The following is a 27,628-nucleotide window of genomic DNA, read 5'->3' on the forward strand; positions in this document are numbered from 1 at the left end:
GCATAATTTGGGTATTCTATTGAATAAATATTGAAGTATACTTAATTTTCTTTTTTTCCTCTCAAAAAAAAAAAAAAGCAATGATAACTATATTTAGCATGATATCAGGTCCTCCTCTAAACTTCTAGCTCTTAGATATGATCCTGGGAAATCTTTTGATAATATCCTATTTACAAGTTATTCTGATGCTTTGAACATCTTAGATACTGATTCCTAGGGTATAAACTACTCCTTCTTAAGAAGTTTTTTTCATTTTTCTGTTGGGACAAGGGCATCTTTGCTTTGAAAAAACCATGTCAAACACAGTAGTTTCCACCAAGGTAAACTGGCTAATCAACATAATTTTAAAGAACATATAATTATTTCAGAAATTTTATAAATAGGTCTTGTGAGAGCATGTCAGAGAGCAATTTATTCATTATTGATATATCATAGATTTTTTTTTATATTCTATTTTTATCTTTTGCTTTGGCCATTTGTAGTCTATACTGTGTTATTGGGAAACATCTTGTCACTGGTCCTTTGAATGCAGTATATAACAGATGTGGCATGATTCATCTGAGTTGATACACATCACAGAGAGTATAAATGTATAATACATCCCTGTGGTACAGATTTTTCAAGGAGATTGAGAGAAAAACAATGTTACTTATGTATGTAGCAGTTCACTTACTTCTTTCTTAGGTTACTTGCTTTTCAAAGAACTCTGGTAGCAGACAAGATCTTCTTTCCCATAGAGCAACTTACCAAAATCTATTATATGACTAAAGAAAATAAAGTGAGAAGAACAAAGTGAAATGAAAAAGTTAGCATATCCTAACTTTTAGGTTAGGTTAGTTAAGGTATCCTAAAAGATAGAATATTTTCCATCTTTCAAACACACCTACAATGAAGAAAGACAACCATAGTTTTTATTGCCATTTATCCCCACTGATGTTAATTGCGCATATCCAGCTTCGGTTTTATTGGGAATTGGGGTAGTTAGAATACATATCAGTCCCTACTGTAGCTTTTCTGGGATTAGTTCAGTTTGTGGCAATTAGGCATAGGGAATGGACTCCAACCTGGAAAAGGTATTCACCTTTAAGAAAGTCTGGGTCCAATGAATATATAGTCTATAGCTACATTACATAAAAGTAATACTTGAGTTTCTATCACCTTTTATCTAATCTGATTAAATATTATGTAAGTCAATGGCTTTGGGAGAGGTAAATCAGTAAGATACATGGCCAGCGAGGTGATGAACGTGAGCTAGAGGGAGGAGCAGGTAATGGGAAAACAAGCCAAAGAATAAAAGGAAAGACAAATCCATACTCCCTAGATAATGTCAAAGATGTAGATCCAGAAATCAAATATGGAAATACAACTAAAGGCCTCTCTTACAAACTGTTTGCTAATTGTTTGAGGAGGAAGAAGTTGGCTGCAAATTACATAAATACCTACTTGCATATTACAGATAAAAAAAGATAGGAGAAAAGAGGAAGGGGAAAGACAGTGAAGTGGAATGGCTAGAGAACCAGCATTTGACCCAAGAAGTTCCGATTGCAGTTCATCTATTGCCCTATATTGGCTTTGTGGCCATGGATAAATCAATTTAACATCTCTGTGTCCCAGACAACTCCCTGACTTGAAGTTGCTGACAAGTTTGACTCTCACTGGCATAGTAAGTTTTCTCATTAAGAAATTCCCATGACAGATCACATATCCAGTCCTATTACTTTTCTATTACTTTTTCCAGTTTAAGTAAATTCATGCAACTGGAAATTAAGGCTCATGTGTCCACCCCATCTTTGCTATTCCAAATGAGCATTTAGAGAATAGTTAGATTAATATAACCTTATTAGAAACTAAAGATCATCGATACCACTATGTATTGTATTATCCTTTTCATTTCTAAGTAAAACATTGGCTAAGGTGAAATTATTATGAAGTGGCAGTGAACTTAAGATGGTAAAATTAAATTATAGTGAAATTAAGTTATAACTGCCATTGCTTTAAACAGTTTATAGCCATTGTCTTCATACATAATATGTGTATATATAATAAATGAATTTATTTTAATATAGTGATGATTTCTTACTAATAATGACAGCTAATTAACACTGTGACACTTGCCCCCCCCCAAAAAAAAATAATCCTCTATCAATATGCTGTGGGATAAAATAAAAGATTACTATGAGATGAAAAGTAGTACAGTGAATAGAGCATCTGTAGTCAGGAAGACCTGAATTCAAATCATGCCTCTGTCACTAGCTGTATGACCCTGGGTAAGTCATTTAATGTCTTACTCAGTTTCCTCGATTGTTAAAGTGGGGATAATAATAGCACTTCAGAGGATTGTTGTGAGGATCTAATGAGGTAATATTTGAAAAGTATTTAGCATGGTGTCTGGCACATAATAGCAAAGTAGTGTGACACTAACAGAATTATTAATAGTAATATTTTATTATTATTATTATTGTCATTACTAGTAACATATTTGATAAGAATGATATGATTGCTCTCTATGGCAAATACCTGTCTAATCTTCATCTCACAGAATCAGAAGTTAGGTAATATAACTGCTCTCAGATTGTCACCATAAGGGTCCCATAACCAATCTGAGACCTTACATTCTCTCCTACCCTCAAATAATCCCTCTCACAGAGAGACAAGTGAGACAAGTTACACCCTTCTCACAATTCAAAGGCATCCATGGCCCTCTACTCTTTTTTAGGCTTGCCTCTTACTTCCCTGAATTAAATGGATTGTCTGAGATACAATAATTGCTAGTTATAATTCTCTTGAAGCATTAAAGAACTTGCTTTAAAACATTACTAGCAACAATCACAGGTGCCACATAATTCCTAATTATATTTTCTTTTCTTCTTTGAGGCAAAATGTCTTTGTAAGTAGAAAACAGATAAATGCCTAACCCTTTCTCAAAACACACACATATAGACAACACATAGACACACACACACACACACACACACACACACACACAAACACACACACACTTTAGATAGACACCAAGAATGAAATAACTCTTGGTTGAAATTTCTAGAACAAATGTTAATATTTTATATGATATTTGAAAAGCCATTACTCTTGGGGAAAAAATGAGGTAGAAAGTCTCTCCAAGGACCTAAATTAATCCTAGGGAATAAATCAGGGATTTTATAGATTTGAACCCTCAAAGAGCCCAAATTAATCCTATGGAACAGAGGCTTGGAAAAATCTTGGTATTTGTTTCCCCTCTTTCTTTTTTTAATATGTTAAAAGAGGACATTTCAATAAATTTACAAGGCACCCTTCTAGATAAGCCCGGAAGAAGGAAAACTCAGAAGAATTTAAATAACTTCTGACTATATATAGTCAAATAAGAATTATTCAACTTAGAAAGTCTTAACCTGTCACCAGCTGAGAATATTACAAAGCATGTGTTTAGAGAAATAATCTTCAGTAACAGTTATTAATGAAGATATTTTCCTTGAATAGATATTCCTACACAGAAAGGACAGTCAAAAAAAAAAAAAAAAGGATTCCCATCAATAATCTTCCTTCAGACTTAACTGGATGCTTATTATAGAATTCCTGCAACTTTAGAATTCCAGTTATGCACAAAAAATTATGAGACATATCAGTGTACAGGTCACATTTTATGATCAAGTAAACTGCATGTCTAAAAAATAAAAGATTCCAATTTTCAACTGAATATGTAAATATTTTGGGATATCATTTCTTGGAATATAGGCGCTATCACTTACTACTTCTGGGAATGAATAAAAAGCATTTATTAAGCTCTTACTGTGTCAAACATTGGTGATAAAAAGTTAGGAAAGAGAAAGATAGATATAGAGAGAAACAGAGACAAAGACAGATTCAGAAAGACACAATGCCTGTCCTTCAAGGAAGAAAACTTATCTTAGGGAAGAGTGGACTAGAAAAGGAAGTTTTATTTTGGAAGGTAGCTAGATATCTGGAAGGTATGTAAAGCTAAAGTAATGTCTGGTATCTAGGCTATCCAGTAAATATAGTGGGTTAATTGGACTAGTTTGCATGTGCTCAGTCATAGATCAAAACAATTAGATCCAACCTTGACCTAATTGAGCCTCAAAGATAAATGAATTGATTTCCCCATGGACTGTATTCAGGAAGATCTAGGTGTGAAGGTCCAGATCTCAGGTCTGGTGTGAAGTAACAGATAGGAAAATGATGAAATGGTCTCTTTGGGCAACTTCATAAGCTCTAATGTTTGAACATTATCTAGCATCTAGAGCTAGCCATCAAATAAAATAGGTTAAATGGACTACTTTGCACAGATTCAGATGTAAATCCCATCCTGAACATGGCAATTTACAGTGTCTCTGTATCTCCTATATAATAAGGATCAGGCTTAGATTATCTGATGTCTTCCTATCTCTAAAATTCTTTCATTCTTCAGTAAGCAAATACAATACAACAAACATGAACTAAACACATATAATAAGTAGAGCATTGCGTTAGACACTGGGGTGAAAATACTTAGATAAAATAAATGTCTGACATGGATAGGACTTAGATACAACTGATCTCAAAATAATAAATTGAGAACAAATATATTTACAATCTTAGAGATCTTAACAATCTCTAAATATTGGTAATTAACAACCAGCTCCTAATTCAAAAAATGCTAATTCAAGGAATTTATGATTTTAGCAATGTGGGGATTTCCTCTCATGATAAAGATGGCTACATATTATGGCTGTCTGACTTTTGCCTATATAGTTCTGGAAAACTCCATAGAATCATCAGCCAATGTACTTGAAATGGGTGGGGTGGTCTCTTCTAACACTCTTGACTTTGTATAGATGCTACTGGAACATGCAGGGTATCAGTTAACCCTTTCTCTCAACACAGAAGAGATTTACTTTTCCCCTCAGTTACAGGTTTCTGACCATATCAACTAAGACACTATTCAATTATTTTTTCCTAAAGTATTTTATATATAATACACCTTTCTACTTCTTTTTGAGACCTTCAATTTTTAAATACTGGCATTCACTGATTAAAAAAAAAAAAAAAGAATTCCCAGAAGAATACTGATTGAAATAATGAACCCTTGTTTCAGAGATTAGATTGGAGTTTTTCAAAACTATACAATTTCCCAAATGCACTAATGTTGGTTCTCCTCCTACGGTTCTGCATTAGATCCATTTGTAATGTCTGATGTACCAGGTCTAGATACTGTCTACCCAATGGGTTAATCAACAAGAGATAGCAAACAGATCAATCAACAAGTAAATTAAATGCCTAACTGTAAATTTAGGAATCTTCTCTCCTACTGGTACAATCAGCTGTTCAGAATCTGTGGTTTTCTTGACCAGTTTTTTAACTATTTATATCCTTCCACAAATGTTCTTTATTCTTTTGATTAAATGACTTTTAATGGCAATAGTTAGCACACCATCTAATGAACTGAATACTAATTCAATATAATTAAATAAATAAACAATTTTTCTTGAGAGAATGGTATTTAATGAGGGGTAGCATGCAAAAAGGTTTTCAATACAAAATTCCTAGTTCAATAAACTATAAAATAAGAATCTGGTTTTTTACAATCTTAGAGATCTTAACAATCTCTAAATATTGGTAATTAACAACCAGCTCCTAATTCAAAAAATGCTAATTCAAGGAATTTATGATTTTAGCAATGTGGGGATTTCCTCTCATGATAAAGATGGCTACATATTATGGCTGTCTGACTTTTGCCTATATAGTTCTGGAAAACTCCATAGAATCATCAGCCAATGTACTTGAAATGGGTGGGGTGGTCTCTTCTAACACTCTTGACTTTGTATAGATGCTACTGGAACATGCAGGGTATCAGTTAACCCTTTCTCTCAACACAGAAGAGATTTACTTTTCCCCTCAGTTACAGGTTTCTGACCATATCAACTAAGACACTATTCAATTATTTTTTCCTAAAGTATTTTATATATAATACACCTTTCTACTTCTTTTTTGAGACCTTCAATTTTTAAATACTGGCATTCACTGATTAAAAAAAAAAAAAAGAATTCCCAGAAGAATACTGATTGAAATAATGAACCCTTGTTTCAGAGATTAGATTGGAGTTTTTCAAAACTATACAATTTCCCAAATGCACTAATGTTGGTTCTCCTCCTACGGTTCTGCATTAGATCCATTTGTAATGTCTGATGTACCAGGTCTAGATACTGTCTACCCAATGGGTTAATCAACAAGAGATAGCAAACAGATCAATCAACAAGTAAATTAAATGCCTAACTGTAAATTTAGGAATCTTCTCTCCTACTGGTACAATCAGCTGTTCAGAATCTGTGGTTTTCTTGACCAGTTTTTTAACTATTTATATCCTTCCACAAATGTTCTTTATTCTTTTGATTAAATGACTTTTAATGGCAATAGTTAGCACACCATCTAATGAACTGAATACTAATTCAATATAATTAAATAAATAAACAATTTTTCTTGAGAGAATGGTATTTAATGAGGGGTAGCATGCAAAAAGGTTTTCAATACAAAATTCCTAGTTCAATAAACTATAAAATAAGAATCTGGTTTTTTAAAATTTTTGAATAATAAAAGTAGAATTCTTAACAGTAATGTCAAATCTATATGGTAGGCAATTGTTTCAGAAAGGAAGATGATAATGAATATCAATTAATACCTAATATAGGCCTAGTAATGTTTGCCGTGGACTTCTGAAAGAAAGAAAAAAAAGCCAAAATGCTGATAGGAAGAAAGTGAGGAGAGGAGAGGAGAGGCACAAAAAGAAAAAGAATACGTGAAAGGCAGATCATAGGAACTCTTTGTTAAAGTCCTACCAAATGCTTTTTTTTTTAAATTTCAATTAACATTTATTAAAGGTCTATAGTGACCTTTATAGTACAGTAAGGCACTGAACTAGAATCTGTGGATATAGAGTTGAGCAGATTTCACATTATCACAGAATCACAGAATTTTAGAGATGGAAGATAATTATTTTGGCTAGCTAGTTCCTGAAAAGAGCCTATTCTCTTCTACAACTAACAAGTGATCATCCAATGTCAACTTGATGATGTTTAATGAGAGAAAATCCATGACTTCCAGAAGAGTCCCTCTCTACACAGATGGTCATAATTTTTAAAAATGTATTTTTTCCTCACACTTGGTTTCATGCTATATTTGTGTCTTTAAAAGCTTCACTCACAGCTCTGTGTAATGTTCTCTTTGGTTCGGGTTTTCTTGAGGGTCTCTGGGAGCAGCCTTTGTTTCAGTTCAATAATCACCACATGAGTAACCAGGGGTTAAAGTCCAAATCCTTTATTATCTCTTTCAAAATTGTTTCTCCTTTCCTGGGGCCCAGTTAGCTTTCTTAGAGGCCTATCTCTCTCCTTGGTTCCAAGAGCTTGAGCTCCCATCTGTCTTCTCTGCCCTCTGAATCTCTCTGAATGAATCCTGGCTAAGGCTCCTAACTTGTATGCTCTACACTGTTTATAAACCAATCAATCTATCTCTAGGAAACCAATATTTGTTGTAAATTAAATCAATCATACTGAACTTAAAGTACTTATTAAACGCCAGGCTAAACTAGACAACCATTGTCTTTATCAATTCCACTTAGTAGCTTGTTTCAAGTTCTGGCCCATAACACTCTGGATATACATATTAGAACCAATAAGAATATATTTACTCCTTTCACATGACATTTCTAATATTTGAAAATAACTATCATGTGCCTGCTAAATCTTCTCTAATGTAAAGAGTTCTTTCAAATAATCCTTAAATTATATGCACTCAAGACCCTTTAATTGCCCTGGCTGCTTCCTTTCAATGTGCTCCAATTTAGTAATATCCTTCCTATATTGTGTGATGCCCAGAAATGAAAACCATCACCTGTTAATAACTCAAAATTAAGTATGTACAGGAGCAATGTATTCTATTGAAACCAAACACCAATTTGCATTCTACTTGATATTATTTCTCAAATTGGGCAACAAAAGAGAATTTCCAAATGCCCCTAACAGTTGCTTCCTACCAACTCAGATCTGGGCCTGGAGGGAGTATCCACTCTCACACTCACACTCACTCACTCACTCTCTCTCTCTCTCTCTCTCTCTCTCTCTCTCTCTCTCTCTCTCTCTCTCTCTCTCTCTCTCTCTCTCTCTCCCTCTCTCCCTCTCTCCCTCTTTTTACTATTCACATTCCATTATATCTGAAAATTAGATGATTTCCAACCCCACTACTCCACACCCTTATTCAAGGATTCAAAGCGTCTTAATTAATGATAAAGAAACACTTCTGGGGAGAATTCTGGGAAGATGGTGTAGTAGGTTGGTAAATTTCAAGCTCTCCACATTTTCCCCACAAATGGAACAAATCTATGCCTCATGGAGAACATAAACTGGTAAAATAAAATCAAGAAGACTTGGGGCTGAAGAGGAGTCTGCCAAGTGCAACCCCAGAAGATCTGAAGAAAGACGAAAGAAGGTCCAAAGAAAGATCCCTACCTGGGATTAACCTGTGTGAAGTGCAAACAACTCTTGGCTAGCTTTATAGAAACTCCAAGTGGGGAGCTCTGGGGCTAGCTGGGTATGGCTGGAGCCTCAGTAGGAACCATAAAGACTTTCACCTCCCAAACAGTTTGTCTAGTAGGTGTTTTGAGTCCAGAAAGATGCAGTGAATCTTGGCTGATTGGTAACAACAGGCCTAGTTGTGCGGCTGACTCAGTTCCTGGATGAGAAGAAATGAGTACCTGGTGAGTTTAAAAGCAGCAAAGCAGGGATGCTGCTGGCTACCAGCATTTGCAGGAGGATAGAGTTCTTGGTTTAGGGTTCCTGGTTAGAGAAAACAGCTGAAGGGAAGCTTGAAACACCATCCCTTGGTCCTATGATTAAAAGTCTTACACTAATACTTATTTTTAAAAATGAGGCAGCAAAAAAGAAAGAATCCCGCCATAGAAACACATAGAAACAGGAAAGATCAGGGTTCATCTTCAAAGAAAGACAAAGTGTAAAAAAAAAAGTTTCTATCCCAAAGAGTAATGTGAAATAACTCCTTGCCCAGAGAGAATTTATAGAAGAACTCTAAAAAAAGAATTTAAAAATCAAATGAGAAAAATTGAGGAAAAACTGGGGAAAAAAGATCCAAGAAAAGCAAGATTATGAAAAAAAAAAGTTAACCAAGTAGTAATAGAGTCTCAAAAACTAAAGTAATTCTTTGAAAATTAGAATTAGGCAAATGGGAGACAGTGAGGCAAGAGAGCAAGAAATAACAAAACAGATATAAAGAATGAGAAAATAGAAGAAAAATAAAAAATAAAAAAATAACTGATCTGAAGAACAGATCAAGAAGATAAGAATAATTCGACTGCCAGAAAGTTGTGACCAAAAATAATACAGAAAACAATCCAAGAAAACTGTCTTGCAGTGATAGAACATGAGGGCAAAGTAGAAATAGGAAAAAATCCATTGATCACCACCTCAAAGAGATACTTTGTAGAAAACACACAGGAATATTATTGGCAAATTTTGAAACCCTCAGAAGAAAGAGACAAATTTGCAAGAAACAAGGAAAAAAAATAATTCAAATATGCTGGAGCTACAATTAGAATCATACAAGACCTCTCAGTAAATATAATAAAAAACCTAAGTCCTGGAATCACATCTCCCAACAATCAAAAAACTAGGTCTGTGGCCAAAAATACCATATGCAGAAAAATTTAATATAATTTTGAGTGAGAAAAAAAATGAACATTCAACAAACTTGTAGGACTCTCTATCAACCAAACCTGAACTTAACAGAAAATTTAACATACAAGAGGCAATATCAAAGATCAATTTTAAGGATTTCAACATGGACAAACGTTTTAAACATGGAGAGATTGTGGGGTTTTTTGGGGGGGAAAGGGGGGTACATGAGAAATGTATACTCTATGTTCAAGATTCATATCAACAATAGGGTAAATAAAAAGAAAAACTGGCAGAGTGAAGGTAAAAATAGGAATCATGTTATACAAATGAGGTGCAGAGGAAGAATAGACACAGAAACATTAGAGGGAGGAGGGGGGCTCATAGTTCTAAAACCTACTCACATCAGAAATGGGTTCAATAGGCAACACTACATATGTACCATGAAGGGTATAATACCTTCCAAAATCTATAAAGAAATAAGGGAGGAGGGATGGGCAGGTGGGGAATCAAAGGGTAAGGAAAGAAGACAAGGAAGGAATCCTTGGCTGGGGGGAAGTCAAGTAATAACAAGGCAAGTTATGGAGCAGAATTTAAGCAAAGCGCTAGCAGGGATAAGAAACACATGTGTATGTGAGAGTGAGAGTGAGTGTGTGTGTACACATAAATCTACATATGTATATATAAATATATCTTTTCTTAAATGTAGCTTGCTTAGGGCTTGGGAAAGGGTAAAAGTAGGGGAAAGAATAAAGTGAATAAGTACACAGCAGAAAACTAAAGAACAATTTATAAGTAAAGAAAAATGGAGATTCATGAATATAATTTCTTCTACTAATATATATACTTTCTTGATCTGATAATTTGTAGTTATATATTTTGAATCTGTTCTGATGTTTTGCTGGGTACATAACAATGTTCTCTTTTGTTTTGTCTTAATTTGCTTTGTATTCCTTTTCTGTTTTTCTTATTTTGTTTTTCCAAATAAATATACTTAAAAAAAGAAACTTCCTCATTATGATTAATCTAAAGGTGGAGGTCTAAGATAACTGTTAATAATAAAGATAATATTAATAATAAACTTTAATATTTGCAAAGAGTTTTATTTTTTTTTTTGATATTCGTGATAATTCTGAATGATAGATGGTATTTTTATCTCCATTTTACAGATGAGGAACCTAAAGGTTTGGGAAGTGGTTTGTCTAGGGTCATACAACTAATAAGCATCAAAGGTAAATTTTAAACTCAGGTATTCCTGACTATAAGTCTGGCATTGTATATACCATGCCACTTAGCTGATACTGTTTTGGACAATATTTTATGCCCCTGACTGAAAAGATATTAACTATTTATTTTTAAGGATGGCTAAGGTAGGCAAGGACCTAATATTACAGTATGAAGGGAATTACAGATTCTTAACTATACTGTTAACTTTTAAGAATTAAGCACCAGTATTCACTTGAACTTCATTTGAAACTATATCTACTTACATTTTAAAAATTAAAGTCCTCTTCGATTTCCCCTCCTTCCCTTACTATTTTATACTATATCATTAAGACAACTGTTGTATGTAGAGAAGTTATATATGTTTGGATTGTTTCCTTAGGATTTATCTAGTATTTGGATATTCAACTACTGTAGGGAATATAGTATGGAATTTTTTTCCCTAAGTAAAAAAAAAAAAACAAATCAAACAGCCAGGAAGTTGAAAATGAACTGGCAAATATGACAGGCAAAAATGCAGACAACACTGATGCCAAGAATGTACAATTAGTGTCTACATATAAGTAGACATCAAATATTTTTATTAAAAAAGCACAACATGTGCTTTTCTACAGAAATGGCACATAACAGAAAGAAACCTCTCAATGCTATTTGTCCCAATGAATTTCTTAGCTTCTTATATGACATTATCTTGGAAGAATCAGAGTATCCTGGAGAGAATATTAGACTTGGAATCAGACAAATTACAATCATGGTACTTAATATCTGGATGACCATGGGAAAATCATAATGTCTAAGTCTTGGTTTTCTCCTGTGGGTATAATATTTGTAGTACTTCGTTCACAAAACTGTTGACAAATATCAAAGCCACTCAGTTTTATTATGGTGGTACAATAGATAGAATTTTGGACTAGGGAGTCAGAAAAACCTAAGTACTAATCTCCCCTCCTTAGCTATGTGATCCTTTTTCAGCCTTGATTTCCTCATCTATAAAATGGAGATAAAAATAGCACCTAACTTAAAAGGATGTTGTAAGCATCAGGTGAAATAATATATTTGTACTTTGTAAACCGTATATATACACACATACACACATACACACACCAACTAGAATTAGTTGCAATAGTAGTAATCAAGTTATAGTAGTTCATCATCAATGTTACAATAGTAGTTATAGTCATAGCAATAGTAGTATAGGGATGATAAGATAAAAGTTGAGAATTCCATTAAACTTACTCTCCACAAATGTCAAAACTGCAAAAGGTATAAATAGAAATGAATAAGGAGCTTATAGTCCTTGACTCCCCCTTCTCTTACCTTTCTACCATAGCGAAATTTCATGCCAATTTAAAATGACCTCACAATTAGATACTATCTCTTGCTCCTTCTGGCCTTGGGTAATAAACAAAACTATAAAGTAGGTAATGTTTTGCTTCAGTGCTTCCCATCTTCCTTTTACTGTGATTGTGCTAACTTGACCTACAACAACTGACATCTCTATAGTACGTTCCTGTTTTTTAACTTGATTATTTTCTTCCTTCTTTCTTTCCTTTAGTGAAATAATTGGCCCAAACAATTGTTTCTCTGTATTATTCTTATTCTTTTAGAGATCTCACTTACATTCATGTTCCATGGAAGGTAAGTGTCTGTAAGAAACAAGTAGTAGAAAAGAGATGTTTTTTCTTAACCAATATGCTACATAATTTCCCAATAAATTTATATTCTCTGTATTTTGCAAAATTATGAAATATATCTTAGAAAATAAAGTTGAAAAGTTAATTGTATCCAATATATTGATTACTTTCCCATGCTACATTATCACAAGCACAAATGCCTAGACAGTAAACATGGAAAGAATAATGAATTCTCATGCACTAAGAGATAATTCAACAATGGGTTACATGGCAGCAAAGAAATAGTAGAAGATAAATCCTGACCATTCCATTATTGAAATTCTATAGCAAAATAAAGAGGCTGACAACAATGATAAATCAGTGGTATATCTGATCATCTTATTGTATGAGACTGGGCTGATATCTATTGGCTTCAGTTTGGAAGATCCCCAGGCATATGACAATTAGATCTATAGGATGATTGCACTTACTTTTGCTTTGTTATTTTGACCTGAAGGAGAAAAAATATTTGCCTAGGTTTACCTCTGAGTTCAGTTAATTTAAAAAAATTAAATTCAATTAATTTTTATTCCACAACCCTTATGTGCAAAGTACAGGTAAAAGAAATAAAATTAAAAGTCCCTATTCTCATTCCAGAAGTGATTTGAGATTAGTTTAATTCAATTAACACCTATTATCTATAAACTCTGTGCAGGTGGGGCTGCTAGATGGTACCCAATAGCAATAGAGCACCAGCCTTGAAGTCTGGAGGACCCAAATTCAATTCTGGCCTCTGATACTTAACACTCACTAGTTGTGTGACCTTGGACAAATCACCTAACCCCAATTGCCTTGCAAAATAAATTAATTAACTATATGCAGGCAACAGGGCTCAAATGATACAAACAAAAAGGGATGAGAGAGCAAGTTGTGGGGGAGGAGATGTTATCCAAAGACACATTTTAATATATCCCCTGCTCTCAAGGAATTTATATTCTATAAGGCTGATACAATGTATTAAAAAAATAAGTTGGAGGTGGTATCTAACTACATGTAGGATAAATTATAAATAACCAATAGAGGTGAGTCATTAGCATTAAGGGGTTTTCCTGCAGAAGGTGAGAATTTAGCTGGGATCTGAATGCACTAAAGCAAGGTAGTAAGTACAGATAAGGAAGAACATTCTAAATATGGAGGACAACCACGGAAAATGCTAGTGTATGAAGAGTTAAGGCTAACTCTTCGGCTACAAAATGGGGTGACTAGCTGGAAGGATGGTTCCTTCAACTGAAATAGGAAAGTTAGGAAGAAGAGTAGACTTGGAAGGACAGATAATAAGTTCCTATTTTGGGTGTGTTCAGTATTGGGATGAGATTCAAGGTACTTATGAAATAAATCTTCTTAGCCCAAAATTAACCAAATATATATTCAGTTCTTTAAACTCCATCTAATTTGATTTTGGCCATTTTTCTAACTTGTCAATATCTTTTTGAATTCCAATTATATCATTTATTATTAACTAGCCTTTCTAACTTTATATCATTTGAATTTTTAACAAGTCTTTGCCTTTATGCAGATCAATGATAAGTTTCTTAAAGATCACATAAAGGAGCACAAATCCCTTAGGCAGTCCACTAGAAAAATTTTGTTATTTTAACATGAAGCTATCAACATAACTCTTTGGGTTTGACCATTTTACTATCTTTGAATTCATCCCATTTTATTACTGTGTAGCCCATATCATTTTGTGTATTCCACAACAGACTGAGAGACTTGATGGAATTTAGGTAAATTCAATCCACAGCAATCATCTAATATACTATTTTAATAATCTTACCAAAAGAGAAAATGAGGTTAGAAGATTAGACTGGCATCATCTAAATATAGTCACATCTGCCATATGGCACAACAAAAACCACAGAGCTTATGGGAAGGAAGAATGGGATAAAGAGAGTAATACTGAAAAACTTGTCAATGACACAAAAAAGTACAGGAACTTAATAAAAATGGGAGCACACTTTTATACATATTAAAATTTTAAGGAATACATAAATGCTACCATAAATAGTGTTGATGCTACAATCTTGGACTCCTATTCAGCCTGTATCTCAGTTCCTTTCCATAGACCAGCCTAGCAAAGTCAGTGAAAGCAGTCTTGGTAGGGTATATGGAAGAAACAACATGATGGAAGGTGGCAGTAGGGGTAGAGTATGTGGATATGGATAGGAGAAGTTCTTCCATACTCTGTCTATAGCTCCTAGATGTAAACCAGAAAATATACAATAAATATGGTACTTTACCTTGACAAAAGATCTGAAGTTGCTTCTTGAAGTGGGCTTTGGAATAGTTTCTGTTTATAAGTTATTATAAAATTGTGCGGTTTTCGGTATTCTCAAAGTTTCTTACAGATATACTCACACATAAGCAAACACAAGAATCAATTTATGTTCCAATTACTACCTAACATATCATTTACATTGAAACAAATTTGTATTTCCTAAATAACATTATAGTCAAATTGACTACGTTACCTCATGATCACCATTTACTTTTCTAGATACTTATGAACTATCTTGATAATGGCACATTATTTTTTTTCTAAAAAGCAAAATCAAACTTATTAGACTTTAGTTTGCATATTTTAATCTCTTCTTTTTTTTCTCCAAAATCAGGGCCACAATTTTCTTTTTCCAATACTTGAAACTTTTCCAATTTTGCATAAATGTGTAAGGCTTGCAGACAATAATTCAGACTTCTCAGCTTCTGTTCTTTCAATAACGGAGAATATAATTCTTTTAGGTCAAGGGACTCAAATAAATGTAGGGTAGCTAATAACTTTCATCTTAATCTCAAGTAACAAGTCTCCCCATTGGAAAAATTGGAACCATTCCCAATAAGATCAGGAGTGAAACAAGGTTGCCTACTATCACCATTATTATTTAATATTGTATTAGAAATGCTAGCTTTGGCAATAAGAGAAGAAAAAGTGATTAAAGGAATTAGAATAGGTAATGAGGAAACCAAATTATTACTCTTTGCAGATGATATGATGGTATACTTGGAAAACCCTAAAGAATCAACTAAAAACTATTAGAAATATTCCACAATTTTAGTAAAGTTGTAGGATAAAAAATAAATCCACATAAATCAGCATTTTAATATATTATTAATAAAAATCCAACAGCAAGAGATACAAAGAAAAAATTCCATTTAAAATAACTGTCAATAGTATAAAATATTTGGGAATCTTTCTGCCAAGGGAAAGTCAGAAACTATATGAGCAAAATTACAAAACATTTTCCACACAAATAAAATCAGATCTAAACAATTAGAAAAATATCAAGTGCTTTTGGATAGGTCAAGCAAATATAATAAAGATAACAATACTACCTAAACTAATCTATTTATTTAGTCCTATACCAATGAACTCCCTAGAAACTATTTTACTGATCTAGAAAAAAGAACAACAAAATTCATCTGGAACAACAAAAGGTCAAGAATTTCAAGGGAATTAATTTTTAAAAATGCAAATAAGGATGACTTATTCTGTACCAGATCTAAAACTAAATTATAAAATGGACATCAAAAACATTTGGTACTGGCTAAAAAACAGCGTACTTGATCAGTGGAATATGTTAGGTTCACAGAACAAAATAGTACATGACTATAGCAATCTAGTATTCAACAAACCCAAGACCCCAGTTTTTGGGAGAAGAATTTACTATTTGACAAAAACTCCTGGGAAAATTGGAAACTACTATGGTAGAAACTAGGCATTGACCCCACACCTAACACTGTATACCAAGATAAGGCTGAAATCAGTTCATGATCTAGACAGAATGATATTATAAACAAATAAGAAGAACATAGGATAGTTTACCTCTCAGATGTGTAGAGGAGGAAGGAATTTGTGACCAAAGAAGAACTAAAGATCATTATTGATCGCAAAATAAATAATTTTGATTATATTAAGTTAAAAAGTTTTTGTACAAACAAAACTAATGCAGACAAGATTAGAAGGGAAGCAATAAACTGGGAAAACATTTTTGCATTTAAGGTTCTGATAAAGGCCTCATTTTTAAAATATATGGAGAATTGACTCAAATTTATAAGAATTCCAGCCATTGTCCAATTGATAGTTAAAGGATATGAACAGATAATTTTCATATTAAGAAATTGAAACCATTTCTAGTCATATGAAAAGATGGTCTAAATCACTATTGATTAGAGAAATGTTACCACTATACACCTCTCAGATTGGCTAAAATGACAGGGAAGGATAATAACAAATGTTGAAGGGGATGTAGGAAAACTGGAACATTAATACGTTGGTAGTGGAGTTGTGAACAGATCTAATCATTATGAAGAGCAATTTGTAACTATGCCCAAAAGGTTATCAAAATGTGCATACTATTTGATCCAGTAGTGTTTCTACTGGGCTTATATACCAAAGAGATCTTAAAGGAGGGAAAAAAATCCATATGTGCAAAAATGTTTGTGACAGCCCTTTTGTAGTGGCTAGAAAATGGAAACTTAATGGATTCCCATCAATTGGACAATGGCTGAATAAATTGTGATATATGAATGTTATGGAATATTATGGTTCTGTAAGAAACAATCAGCAGGATGATTTCAGAGAGGCCTGGAGACTTAAATGAACTGATGCTAAGTGAAATGAGCAAAACCAGGAGATCATTATACACAACAACAAGATTATACGATGATCAGCTCTGGCAGATGTGGCTCTCTTCAACAATGAAATGATTTAAACCAGTCCCAATTGTTCAGTGATGAATAGAGCCATCTATATCCAGACAGAGGACTGTGGGAACTGAGTATGGTTCACAACATAGCATTTTCACTATTTTTGTTGTTTTTTGCTTGTATTTTGTTTTCCTTCTCTCTCTCTCTCTCTCTCTCTTTTTCTTTTACTGGTTTGATTTGATTTTTCTTGTATGGCACAATAATTGTATAAATATGTATGCATGTATTAGATTTACCATATATTTCTGCCATGGTTAACATATATCGGGCTACTTGCCATCTAGGGGAGGGCATGGGGGAAGGGGGAGGAAATTGGAACACAAGGTTTTGCAAGGGCTAATGTTGAATAAATGTCTATGCATATGTTTTGAAAAATAAAAAGCTTTAATTTTAAAAAAAAGTCTCCCCATTAGTCATTTTTTATTGGTTTTTTTCATTTCAATCCAAGGGTAATTTTTCTTGGCAGAGGAAAGAAAAGAAGAAAAATAATTCAGCATCTATAGTATGAGTTCTCTTTATACTAAGCTTGAATAGCTTTCTTGCACTTCCTGTAGATATCATCTATCTCCAATATAACCGGGGGTGGGTCAGTTTCCCCCTTGGGGAAAATGTATGTGTGTTATTTAAATTTAATCAGCATCATTGACATCTCCATCACTTTCTTAAGTCTAAACAACCAATAAATTAATAAATCATGCTCTGATTTTAAGTATTTTCCAATTTTCAAGGGCAAATATTCACATTAAAAAATTTAACAATCCAGGACATCTCTACATACAGCTTTTTTTTTTGGTCATCCATAGTTTTGTGGTTTCTCCTTCTCTCCTCTCTCTTCTCCATCTGTCTGTCTGTCTGTCTCTCACACACACACATACCACACACACACACACACACACACACACACACACACACACACACACACACTTCTCATTTTTGACAACTTCCCATTCCCTCAGGGCTGTCTTTCCTGGAATAATCTTAATTAATCTATAATTTTGGAAAAAATATCACCCACAAATTTTTTTAAAGAGGGAAATGTTCCTTTTCGTAACTTAAAACAGAATCCTGATTATTTTATGTCAAATATTTATAAGAGTAAAATGAAACCTTTCCAAAAATTTCCAAATCAGGTCATTAAAAGGCAAAAATATATCATAATTTTGTTTTTCTTTTCCCCCTCCTGATTAGAATATAAAACAAAACAATGAAAATAATCTAGTAAGTTGAAAAGTTCATTTTTATTGATAAGGACCTTTTCATTTCTCTGTCTGATTAATAACTAATTGTGACTAAGGCAGGCTGATTATTTTAGAGAATTATTCATTTTTAATATATTTTACATAAGACAAAAAAATAAGAAATATATTTGATAAATTGCTAAAATTTGATGATTAATAGAGAATATGGATTTCTATTACTGATCATATTAGCCCAAGAAGGCAAAATGATAAACAAAGAAATAACAAAAATATACCAAATATAATGCATGCTTTGAAAGTTGCCAAGAAATAATTGCCTAGTCATTTAGCAGAGGCCAAAAAATTACAGCAAATAAATGCAATGAAATAAAGAATTCAAAAAAAGAAGAGAAATTTTATATGAACTGATAGAGAACCAAAAAAAAAAAGAAGAAAGAAAGAAAGAAAAAGCAGAACCAAGATAATATACATAACAGCAAAAAATATAAATGAGAAAATCAATTTTAAAAAGTCAAAGTTAGATGACTGCAAAGCTCATGGAATTCCTTGTTCATGACAGAGAATCAGGGGACTTCTAGGACAAAATATAACATATGACTCTCAACCATGTACAGTTTCAAAAATATTTGCTTAATTGTCATGAGTAAGAGTTCAATACAGAGAACTACACATTTTGAAATGATTGTGTTATATATTTAAATATATATCAATACAATGCATTTGGGGGGATTTAGAGAGAAAGACATTTAGGGAGAAGGAGGGGGAGAAGGAGGAAAAAGGAAGGAGAAAGAGAGAAGGAAGGGAAGGGGAAGAGAATGGGGAAGAGACAGAAGGGAAAGGAGGACAGGGAAAGGAGAGGGGAAGAAGGAGAAGGAAGGGGAGGGAGAGAAGGAGAGGAGGAGAAGAAGAGAAGGGGAGAAAAAGGGAAAGAGAAAGAGGGAATTCTGGGAATTATCAGTCACTTCAGTTTGGTTTGACTAGGAGTGTGAAATATGAGCACCAAAATATTCTTACTAATAATATATTGCAATCTACCACTTGGTATTGTAATGTTTGCCATTTTTCCTTCCAATTTTAGCTGAAAAGATAGCTAATCTTTTGAGCATTAGAAAAAATCATCACTTAGATCCACGCTGTTAGGAAAAAATAAGAAAACAGAAAAATCTGTGACTAACCTGTGATCCTTTGTACCCTCGTTTGTGGTCCCATTCAGGATGTCCCATGAGCTGAAATGACAAAAGGACTAGTGTAAATAAAATATTATATGATATTCCCAAAATATATTAACTTTTCTAAATTATGCATCTGATCTTCAAGATTCTCAACCAAGGGGAAAATGGTTAGGAAAGATAAAATAGAAAATTACAATTACACAATATTGAAAATTTTGTACACATTATATCAATGAAACTGCAATGAAAAGGAACCTATTTATTGAGAAAAAATATTTGTTATTAATTATCTGATAATATTTGACAGATATATACATAAATAACACAAATATATAAAATTTAAAACATCCCCATTAGAAAGGTGGTCAAAGGATAAAGGCAACAAGTTCTCAGAAGAAAAAAATGAAACTAATACAGTTATATGAAAGAATGTTCCAAATCACTAATAAAAACATTATAAATTAAAATCACTTCACACTCCAAAACTGGCAAAAATAATAAAAGATGGGTTTTCTCAATGTTAGACCATGAAAAGAAAAAGACACTAATATGCTATTGGTAGAGCTGTATATAATCATTTTGGAAAGTGATTTCAAAGTATGGTAAATAAATCACTAAAATATTCTTTTTACTTGGAGACCCCACTACTAAGCATATTTTCAAAAGAAGTCAAATTTTAAAAGGTTCCAAATATACCAAAATATTTATAATAGTACTTTGGGAGTGGCAAGGTAGGGAAGTTTTCTAAACATATTGTGGAAAGAAAGGGTATAATTAAATATAATGGTTCAAGGAGTAATAATGAATGTAAAAACTACTTAGAGACGTATGGAAATCTTATGCAAACTGAGGCAAAGTGCAGAAAGCACACACACACACACACACATATATATGTGTGTGTGTGTGTGTGTGTGTATATATATATATGTATATATATATATACACACACACATATATATATATACACATTATGACAGTATAAATAAAAAGAGCAATAATAATAATAAAAATTAAAATCCTGTTTTCAATGATTATAGTGATTTAGTTTGTCACAAAGAAGAGAATGCAATCAGTCTAGGTCACAAATGACACAATATTAAAATATAAATATAATTTTAGCAAAGAGACTATAGAAATAGATTTTTCAATAAATTCCATGGTAATCAGATGGTGTTTGTGTGGGTAACTTAAGGATAGTTCAGCATTAAAAAGACAATTTACATGATTAATCACTTTATGAAAATGTTCTTCATGTTAGAGCACAAAAAGAAAAACCATAATCTGTCCTTAATTTAAAAATAAAACAATATTTCTCTAACACTAAAGGCTATTGTTACTTATAATGGAGAAACACTAAATGAAATGCTAGATACCTCAGTAAGTTAAGATAAAACTAGGGGATAAGGTTCTCTTAAAAAAAAAGTGTAAGCAAAGAATATTCAATATATCTGATTATTAGAGTCTACAACTTAGTAAAAACTTTACTTTGCTGCATGTCATTTATGCATAAAACAAAAACAATTTAGAGAAACATAAGATTTGCATGCAACATGAGCAAAGTGAAAGAAAACATTTTGCTTTGTAGTAAATAAATACAATCATAAGAAGTTACAAAATTTTGTCAAATACAATATATTATTTTAATCATTTTTAAAGATACCATACATATTAATTCTTTCTGTTAAGGATCTGCATGTTACAAAAAAGTAGTCTCATATTGTTCAAAATCATGAAGTTTTACCTACTCTTGTCTTTGAAGATAAATACTATAACTCCATCCTGTGTATTTCAGTTCTCCCATGTCTCACATTTTAAAGTCTACTTCAAGAATGTAAACTAAATGCTTTACAAAGGTATACAGACTAAAAACATACATTTTGATAACTGAATGTGAAAATAATTTATTTCCTCTCTAATCCAATTTATTTTATTTCATGCTTTTAAGTATATTATTATCCAAAGGGGTTCATGGGTTTCATTAGATTGTCACAGAGATCTCACACACACACACACACACACACACACACACACTACACACACACCAAATGCTTACTTTATGGTATTAAGAGAAATATTTCAGCCAAGACAATTTATATCCTGTCAAGAGGATATCATTAATTTTAGAAAAAAGTTTCAAATGTGATTTTAGTAGGGATATTTATATCATGCATAGAGAAACTCCTTCAAAGCCAGGAAAAAAAGGCCACATTTTAAAACTTAGTTAACCTTGATTAGGTTTCTGGTCATATCCTCTACTAGCTGCTTAATTCAGAAGGCAGAAGAAAATACTTTTAATTACATTTGGGAAATTATGGTTATATTGATGACCTTGCAGTAAAAAACCATTCTTGGTTTTTTTAATATTTTACATTGTTATTATTCTTTTAATTATCAAGTATTAAGTTTTTTTTTTATTCTCAAGAAAAGAGGAAAAACAAAGAGGAGAGGAAAAAAGGGTCCTTATCATCAATAAAAAGAAACCTTTCAACTTACTAGATTATTTTCTTTGTTTTGTTTTATATCCAAATCAGGAAGGGAAAGAAACAAGGAAAAGAAGGAGAGGAGGGAAGGGAAGAAGAAAATAAGATAAAGAAAAAAAAAAAAAAAGAAGAAGGTAAGGAAGGGAAAGAGGGAAAAGAAAAAAGGAAGAAGCCCTAAAGAAAGTCCTTTATCATGTTATATAGATCCTATAGGAAACCATGTACAAGACTCTCAAAGCTTCTCATATGCTTTGACTGGCAATGAACCCTAAATTCTATTGAAATAGCATAAGCTATTAAAATTGCATGATCAAGTTGAAACATACCAAGGACTTAACAATAATTTGTCTTCATTCTGATATACCATTAAGAGCTAATATGTGTCTGCTATACAATTAATTGAAATAATTTAATGTGATGGGATATTTACCTTAAAAGAAAGCATTGATTGTGCGTATGTATGCATATATCATGTATATATATATATTATGTGTGCATATATATGCTCCTGCCTCTGTGTGTGTGTGTGTGTGTGTGTGTTAAAACTGAAGCAAATGGATAAAAAAATTTTAAAGTGCTTCTAAAGATAAAATCTCATCTCTTACTCTCTAAATTTCTATTTGGTTATGACATCACAATTATGATGCTGTATACTAACCATTCAGGAACCATAAAATTATTACACTAAGTATCAATAATTTAAAAAGTAACTAAATCAATAAACGTAACCAAACTTTATTAAGGTAGAAACTGTTTTGGAAGTGAAAAGCACAAAATATTATAACTATAATTAATTATGTAACAGCAAGTAGCATTTGACAGTACTATTTGAAAAATAGAAACTGGAAAAGGCTACAAGCCAAGACTAAAGTCGAGGAAGAGTTGATGCTCAACTTTTTTGATTGCAGATAATGATGTACTTGATATATCCTCTAAGGGTGAGATGCAACAGAGATTACATCGATTCTTTTCCTCTTGGGCTAATTTTGGCCTGATAATTAACACCAAGAAAATAGGTTCTCTACCAGTCAGTTCCACACCACTCATGGATAGAAATTTTGAATGCTGTGGATAAGTTCACTTATCTTAGCAGTATATTTTAGTTACATACATCAAGATGATGAGTAGATGCATTTTTAGAGCTACTTCAGTACATGGGAGATTCCAAATGAAAATGTGGGAGAGAAGAAATATTAGGCTGCCTTCTACAGAGGTTGTGCTGTCTGCCTCTGAAAACTAGAAAGTATACCAGTGACATGCCAAGAAATTGAATTGCTTCCATTTAAATTGTCTTAGGAAGATTCTGAAGATCACCTGGAATGATAAGATATTGGACACAGAGGTCCTTTCTTGAGTTGAACCTGCAAGCATTCAAACCCTATAGCAGAGAACTCAACTCTGATGAACTGGCACGTTGTTCAAATGCCAAATGTATTTTTGCCTAAAAGACTTTTTTTATAAAGAACTTGCACAAGGTGTGCTCTCACACAGAATTCATTAGAAGCATTATAAGGACACTCTCAAGGTCTCTCTGAGGAACTTTGGGACAAGTTGTGAGACATGAGAGACAATGACACAGAATAAATATATACAAATTAGTTGAAAACAAGATAGTTTGCAGGAGGAACACTAGTAATTAGAGAAAACAGTAAAGGCTTCATCCAGAAGATGACATTTGAGCTCATTTAAAAAAGAAAAAAGAAACAATGGAACTCTTTGAGTTGTATATAAGAAGGGAGTACCCTATGAGCATAAGGAACAGCCAGTACAAAAACATGGAAATGGGAGATGGAGGATTGTGAATGAGGAATAGAGAAAAGCCAAGTTAGGCTAGATAGAAAATTATATAAGGGGGAGTTATGCACAGTGAATCTGGAAAGATCAGGTAAGGTTAGGTTTTGAAAGGTTTAAAAAGCTAAATAAATTTTATATTTTATTCTAGGAGCAATAGAACACCATTAGGATTGGTTAACTTGAGGAGATACATTGTCAGATCTAGTCTTCCAGAAAAATACTATGGTAATAATGTTTGATAGACTAAAGTGACAGACTTGGAAACCAGTTGAGATTCTATATAATAAGCCAGGCAAAAAAAAATAATAATGAGGGTCTAAATAAAGGCATTAGTTCTATGCAAAGAAAAAAGATTGATGTAATAAATACTGTTGTAGAAGAAATAGCAAGATTTGACAAGTTACGAGAGATCTAGGATGATGAAGAATGAGAAGTTGAGGATAATATTGAGGTTATGAACCTGAAATCCTTGAAGATTAGTATGGACTTAGAAATAGGGAAGTCTAAAAAAAGGTGAGAGTTTTTGGGAAGAAAAATTAGGAAAATTAAAATTGTGGCAAATGCTGCTGTGATTAAATAATTCCAAACTGTATACAATTACAAAAATCTGTATCTTTATGCCAGGAGTATTTTGGCAATGACAAATGGCTGAATCCTAGAATATCATAAGCTAAGAAAAATTTAAATTACAAATAATCTGAAAGCCAACAAAGATTTATGGTAGGCACAAGTTGGTTGTAGTACATTAATAATAATTACTTGGTAATAAGAAACACTTGAAAATGAAAAACAGAGATGTTATCAAGGACATACCTACAAGCCTGAAAAAGGGAATGGACTGAACATAAAAGAATGAGTAGCAATAGATTAACAGACTAAGAGGTACAGTGGTAACAACAAAATATATATATAAACAACAGATTTCTTCATCAGTGTACTGAACTATATGTATATAATAGTTCAAAATCCCTTAGATTAATTTACATTCACTCAATAATCATAATGGATGAGCTATAGCACATCAAATATTTCTAAATAACAAAGTTTAGAGACATGGATCTTTCAATCTGTTTATATTAGAAGATTAATAATCACAAAATTATCAAATGAAATGTTTTTAAGATAAAGGCATAGAAACTAAACCTATGATCTCATTGGCATAGGGCAGCACTTTTTCTACTCACAACCCTTTTCACCTGAGAAATTTTAAGTGATCCTTCATAGGATGTTGTGAAGATCAAATGTCATAATTTCTGTGAAGTTCTGTGTAAACATTTGTTGTTCAGTCATTTCAATCATGTCCAATTCTTCATCATCCTGTCTAGGGTATTCTTAGCAGAAATACCAGAGCAGTTTATTAGCTCCATCTTGAGTTCATTTTATATGTGAAAAAACCTAGACAAATACTGTTAAGTGATTTTCTGAGGGTCACACCTTAGAAATTTTAAGTATATAGATATTTAAAATAGGTATACAAATCAAACCTTTGCTGATAACTAATCATAATTTCAAGAACCCTCACTCCACATTTAGGTGAGATGCGGTACAGGCTCATGACCCACAGTTTAAGAAGAAGCTTTGGTATAAGGAACTCCCAGGTGAGGAAATTCCCTCTAACAATGAACAATGACTATCTCTCAAAAATTTACAACCTTAGAGAACTTCCTATCCACTAAAGCATTGAGAGTTTAAATGACTTGCCAAACCAAATATCATATGTATCAGGGTCAAGATATGAACTTAGGTGTTCTAGGTAAACACCCAGTTTTTCACCTACTATGCATGCTGCCTCTCATAGAGATCTAAGTAAAATTACAGTGATTTTATTAAGTTATTTTACTAACTAAACTACAAAGCAGAATTGCATTTTATAATAAACATCGTTTCATGTTTTCTCATCTATAAAATGGTAAAAATAATAGCAATTACATCCCAGGTTTATTGTATGAAAGATCATATGAGATGAAATGTGTAAAGCTATTAGCATATTTTTGGAACATATTAGGCAATTGTTAAATGTTTGTTTATAAGATTACAATATTATTTACTTCACAACAGTATTTTTAAAAGTTTTATTGATTCCTTTTTTAACATTAGTGTAAGTCTCCTCTCAATAATGAAAGGTTTTATGAATTAACAGTCACATTTTATAGAATCACAAATCTTGACTCAAAGTAAAATATACTTATGCCATAACCATTCCACCACCACTCCCTTCAGAATAGCAAATATATTCACTTGAGTACTTAGCTATTAATAACTGCTTGCTATAAAGATATTTTTAAAATATATTGCAGAAGAAACTTGGGCTATAAACTATTTGCTACAAATGGAGTAAAATGCTTTCAGGGATTTGAAATAATTTTCTTATACAGGAAATTCCTTTTCTCTTTCTAGGTCCAGGTGAAAGAATACTAAACATAAAGTAATCTTCCTTTTTGGAGACAAAACATTCATCCCCCAAAAAATTAGTGTTTGATTTCAGTTAATCTAAAATGCTACCACTTTGAAATTTCTAACTTTCTTACCACTATCCAAGTCTTAGCCATCCTTATGGAATAAATTTCTCTTCTTAAAAAAATTCTACACCATAGTCTTTGGCTCATAGTATGTTACAATGGACTCACTTCCAAGAAAAACAAAATTGTTGCCAAAAATAGGATTAAAAAAAGTTCATGAGATAAACAAAAATTTTGTAATGGAAACAAAAAAAATCTCTAACCAAGCAAAAATACTTTAATAACACTCCGAGAAATTAAGAATAAAAGTATATTTCTTTAAGTAAAAATATTTTCCCACTATGATTTTTAAAAACATTTATTATAATGGATTCTCTCTCCTTTTTTTTTTTTTGTTTGTTTTTGGTAGCATAATAGAGAACTAAACTTGGAGGAAGGAAGAGGTCATTTAAAAATCTGTGACCCAGAAGTCATTTGAGCTGTTTCCTCATCTGTAAAATAAGCATTATGATAGTACCAACTTCACAAAATGTTGTAAAGATCAAATGTCATAATTTCTGTGAAGTTCTGTATAAATCTTTGTTGTTCAGTAATTTTAATCATGTCCAACTCTTCATCATCCTGTCAGGTATTATTGACAAAAATACCAGAATAGTTGGCCAGTTCCTTCTCCAGTTCATTTTGTAGATGAAGAAATCTAGACAAATAGGGTTAAGTGTCATACAGCTAGTATCTGAGGTCAAATTTGAACTTTGATCTTTCTGCATCCAGGGTACAGCAATCTATCTTACTGCATTACCTTGCTCCCAAGGTGTGTGTGTGTGTGTGTGTGTGTGTGTGTGTGTGTGTGTGTGTGTGAGAGAGAGAGAGAGAGAGAAAGAGAGAGAGAGAGAATTATTATCATCATCATCAAGTTTTTGCAGTCTATTATAACTAAAAGAAATTGGGATTTTTAGGTTTTAAGAAGGATCACTCCACAGCTAAGAGTAAAGATTTAAATTTAAGTAAGAACACCAAGAAGTGAAATTAAAACCAAAAATAGTATCAATATGTCAACATTTGACATAAAATGTTTGAAACTTTAAATGACAGTGGAATATAGGAATTGTCGTCTTGTACTCTTCATATTCTCTTTAAAGGCTACAGTCTTATTAAAATTAGAAAAGGCACCAGACCATATAATATCACCAAATTAATACAATTATTAAAGAGATGAGGCTTTTGCTGCAATCAGTGATTTGGGATCCCT

The 27,628-nt window shown here is 32.5% G+C and overlaps 1 protein-coding gene across 1 annotated transcript in view; it reads right to left on the reverse strand.

Annotated features, from left to right (window-relative positions):
- The window catches only part of PDE3A (phosphodiesterase 3A), a 328,828-nt gene that overhangs the window by 135,636 nt on the left and 165,564 nt on the right, over positions 1–27,628 (reverse strand). The window contains exon 2 of the mRNA XM_051961386.1: positions 19,650–19,700. Within this exon, the coding sequence (XP_051817346.1) occupies positions 19,650–19,700 (51 nt within the window). The remainder of the gene's footprint in view (positions 1–19,649; positions 19,701–27,628) is intronic.

This window comes from Antechinus flavipes, chromosome 5, assembly GCF_016432865.1.
Source record: "Antechinus flavipes isolate AdamAnt ecotype Samford, QLD, Australia chromosome 5, AdamAnt_v2, whole genome shotgun sequence".
Taxonomy (NCBI): Eukaryota; Metazoa; Chordata; class Mammalia; order Dasyuromorphia; family Dasyuridae; genus Antechinus; species Antechinus flavipes.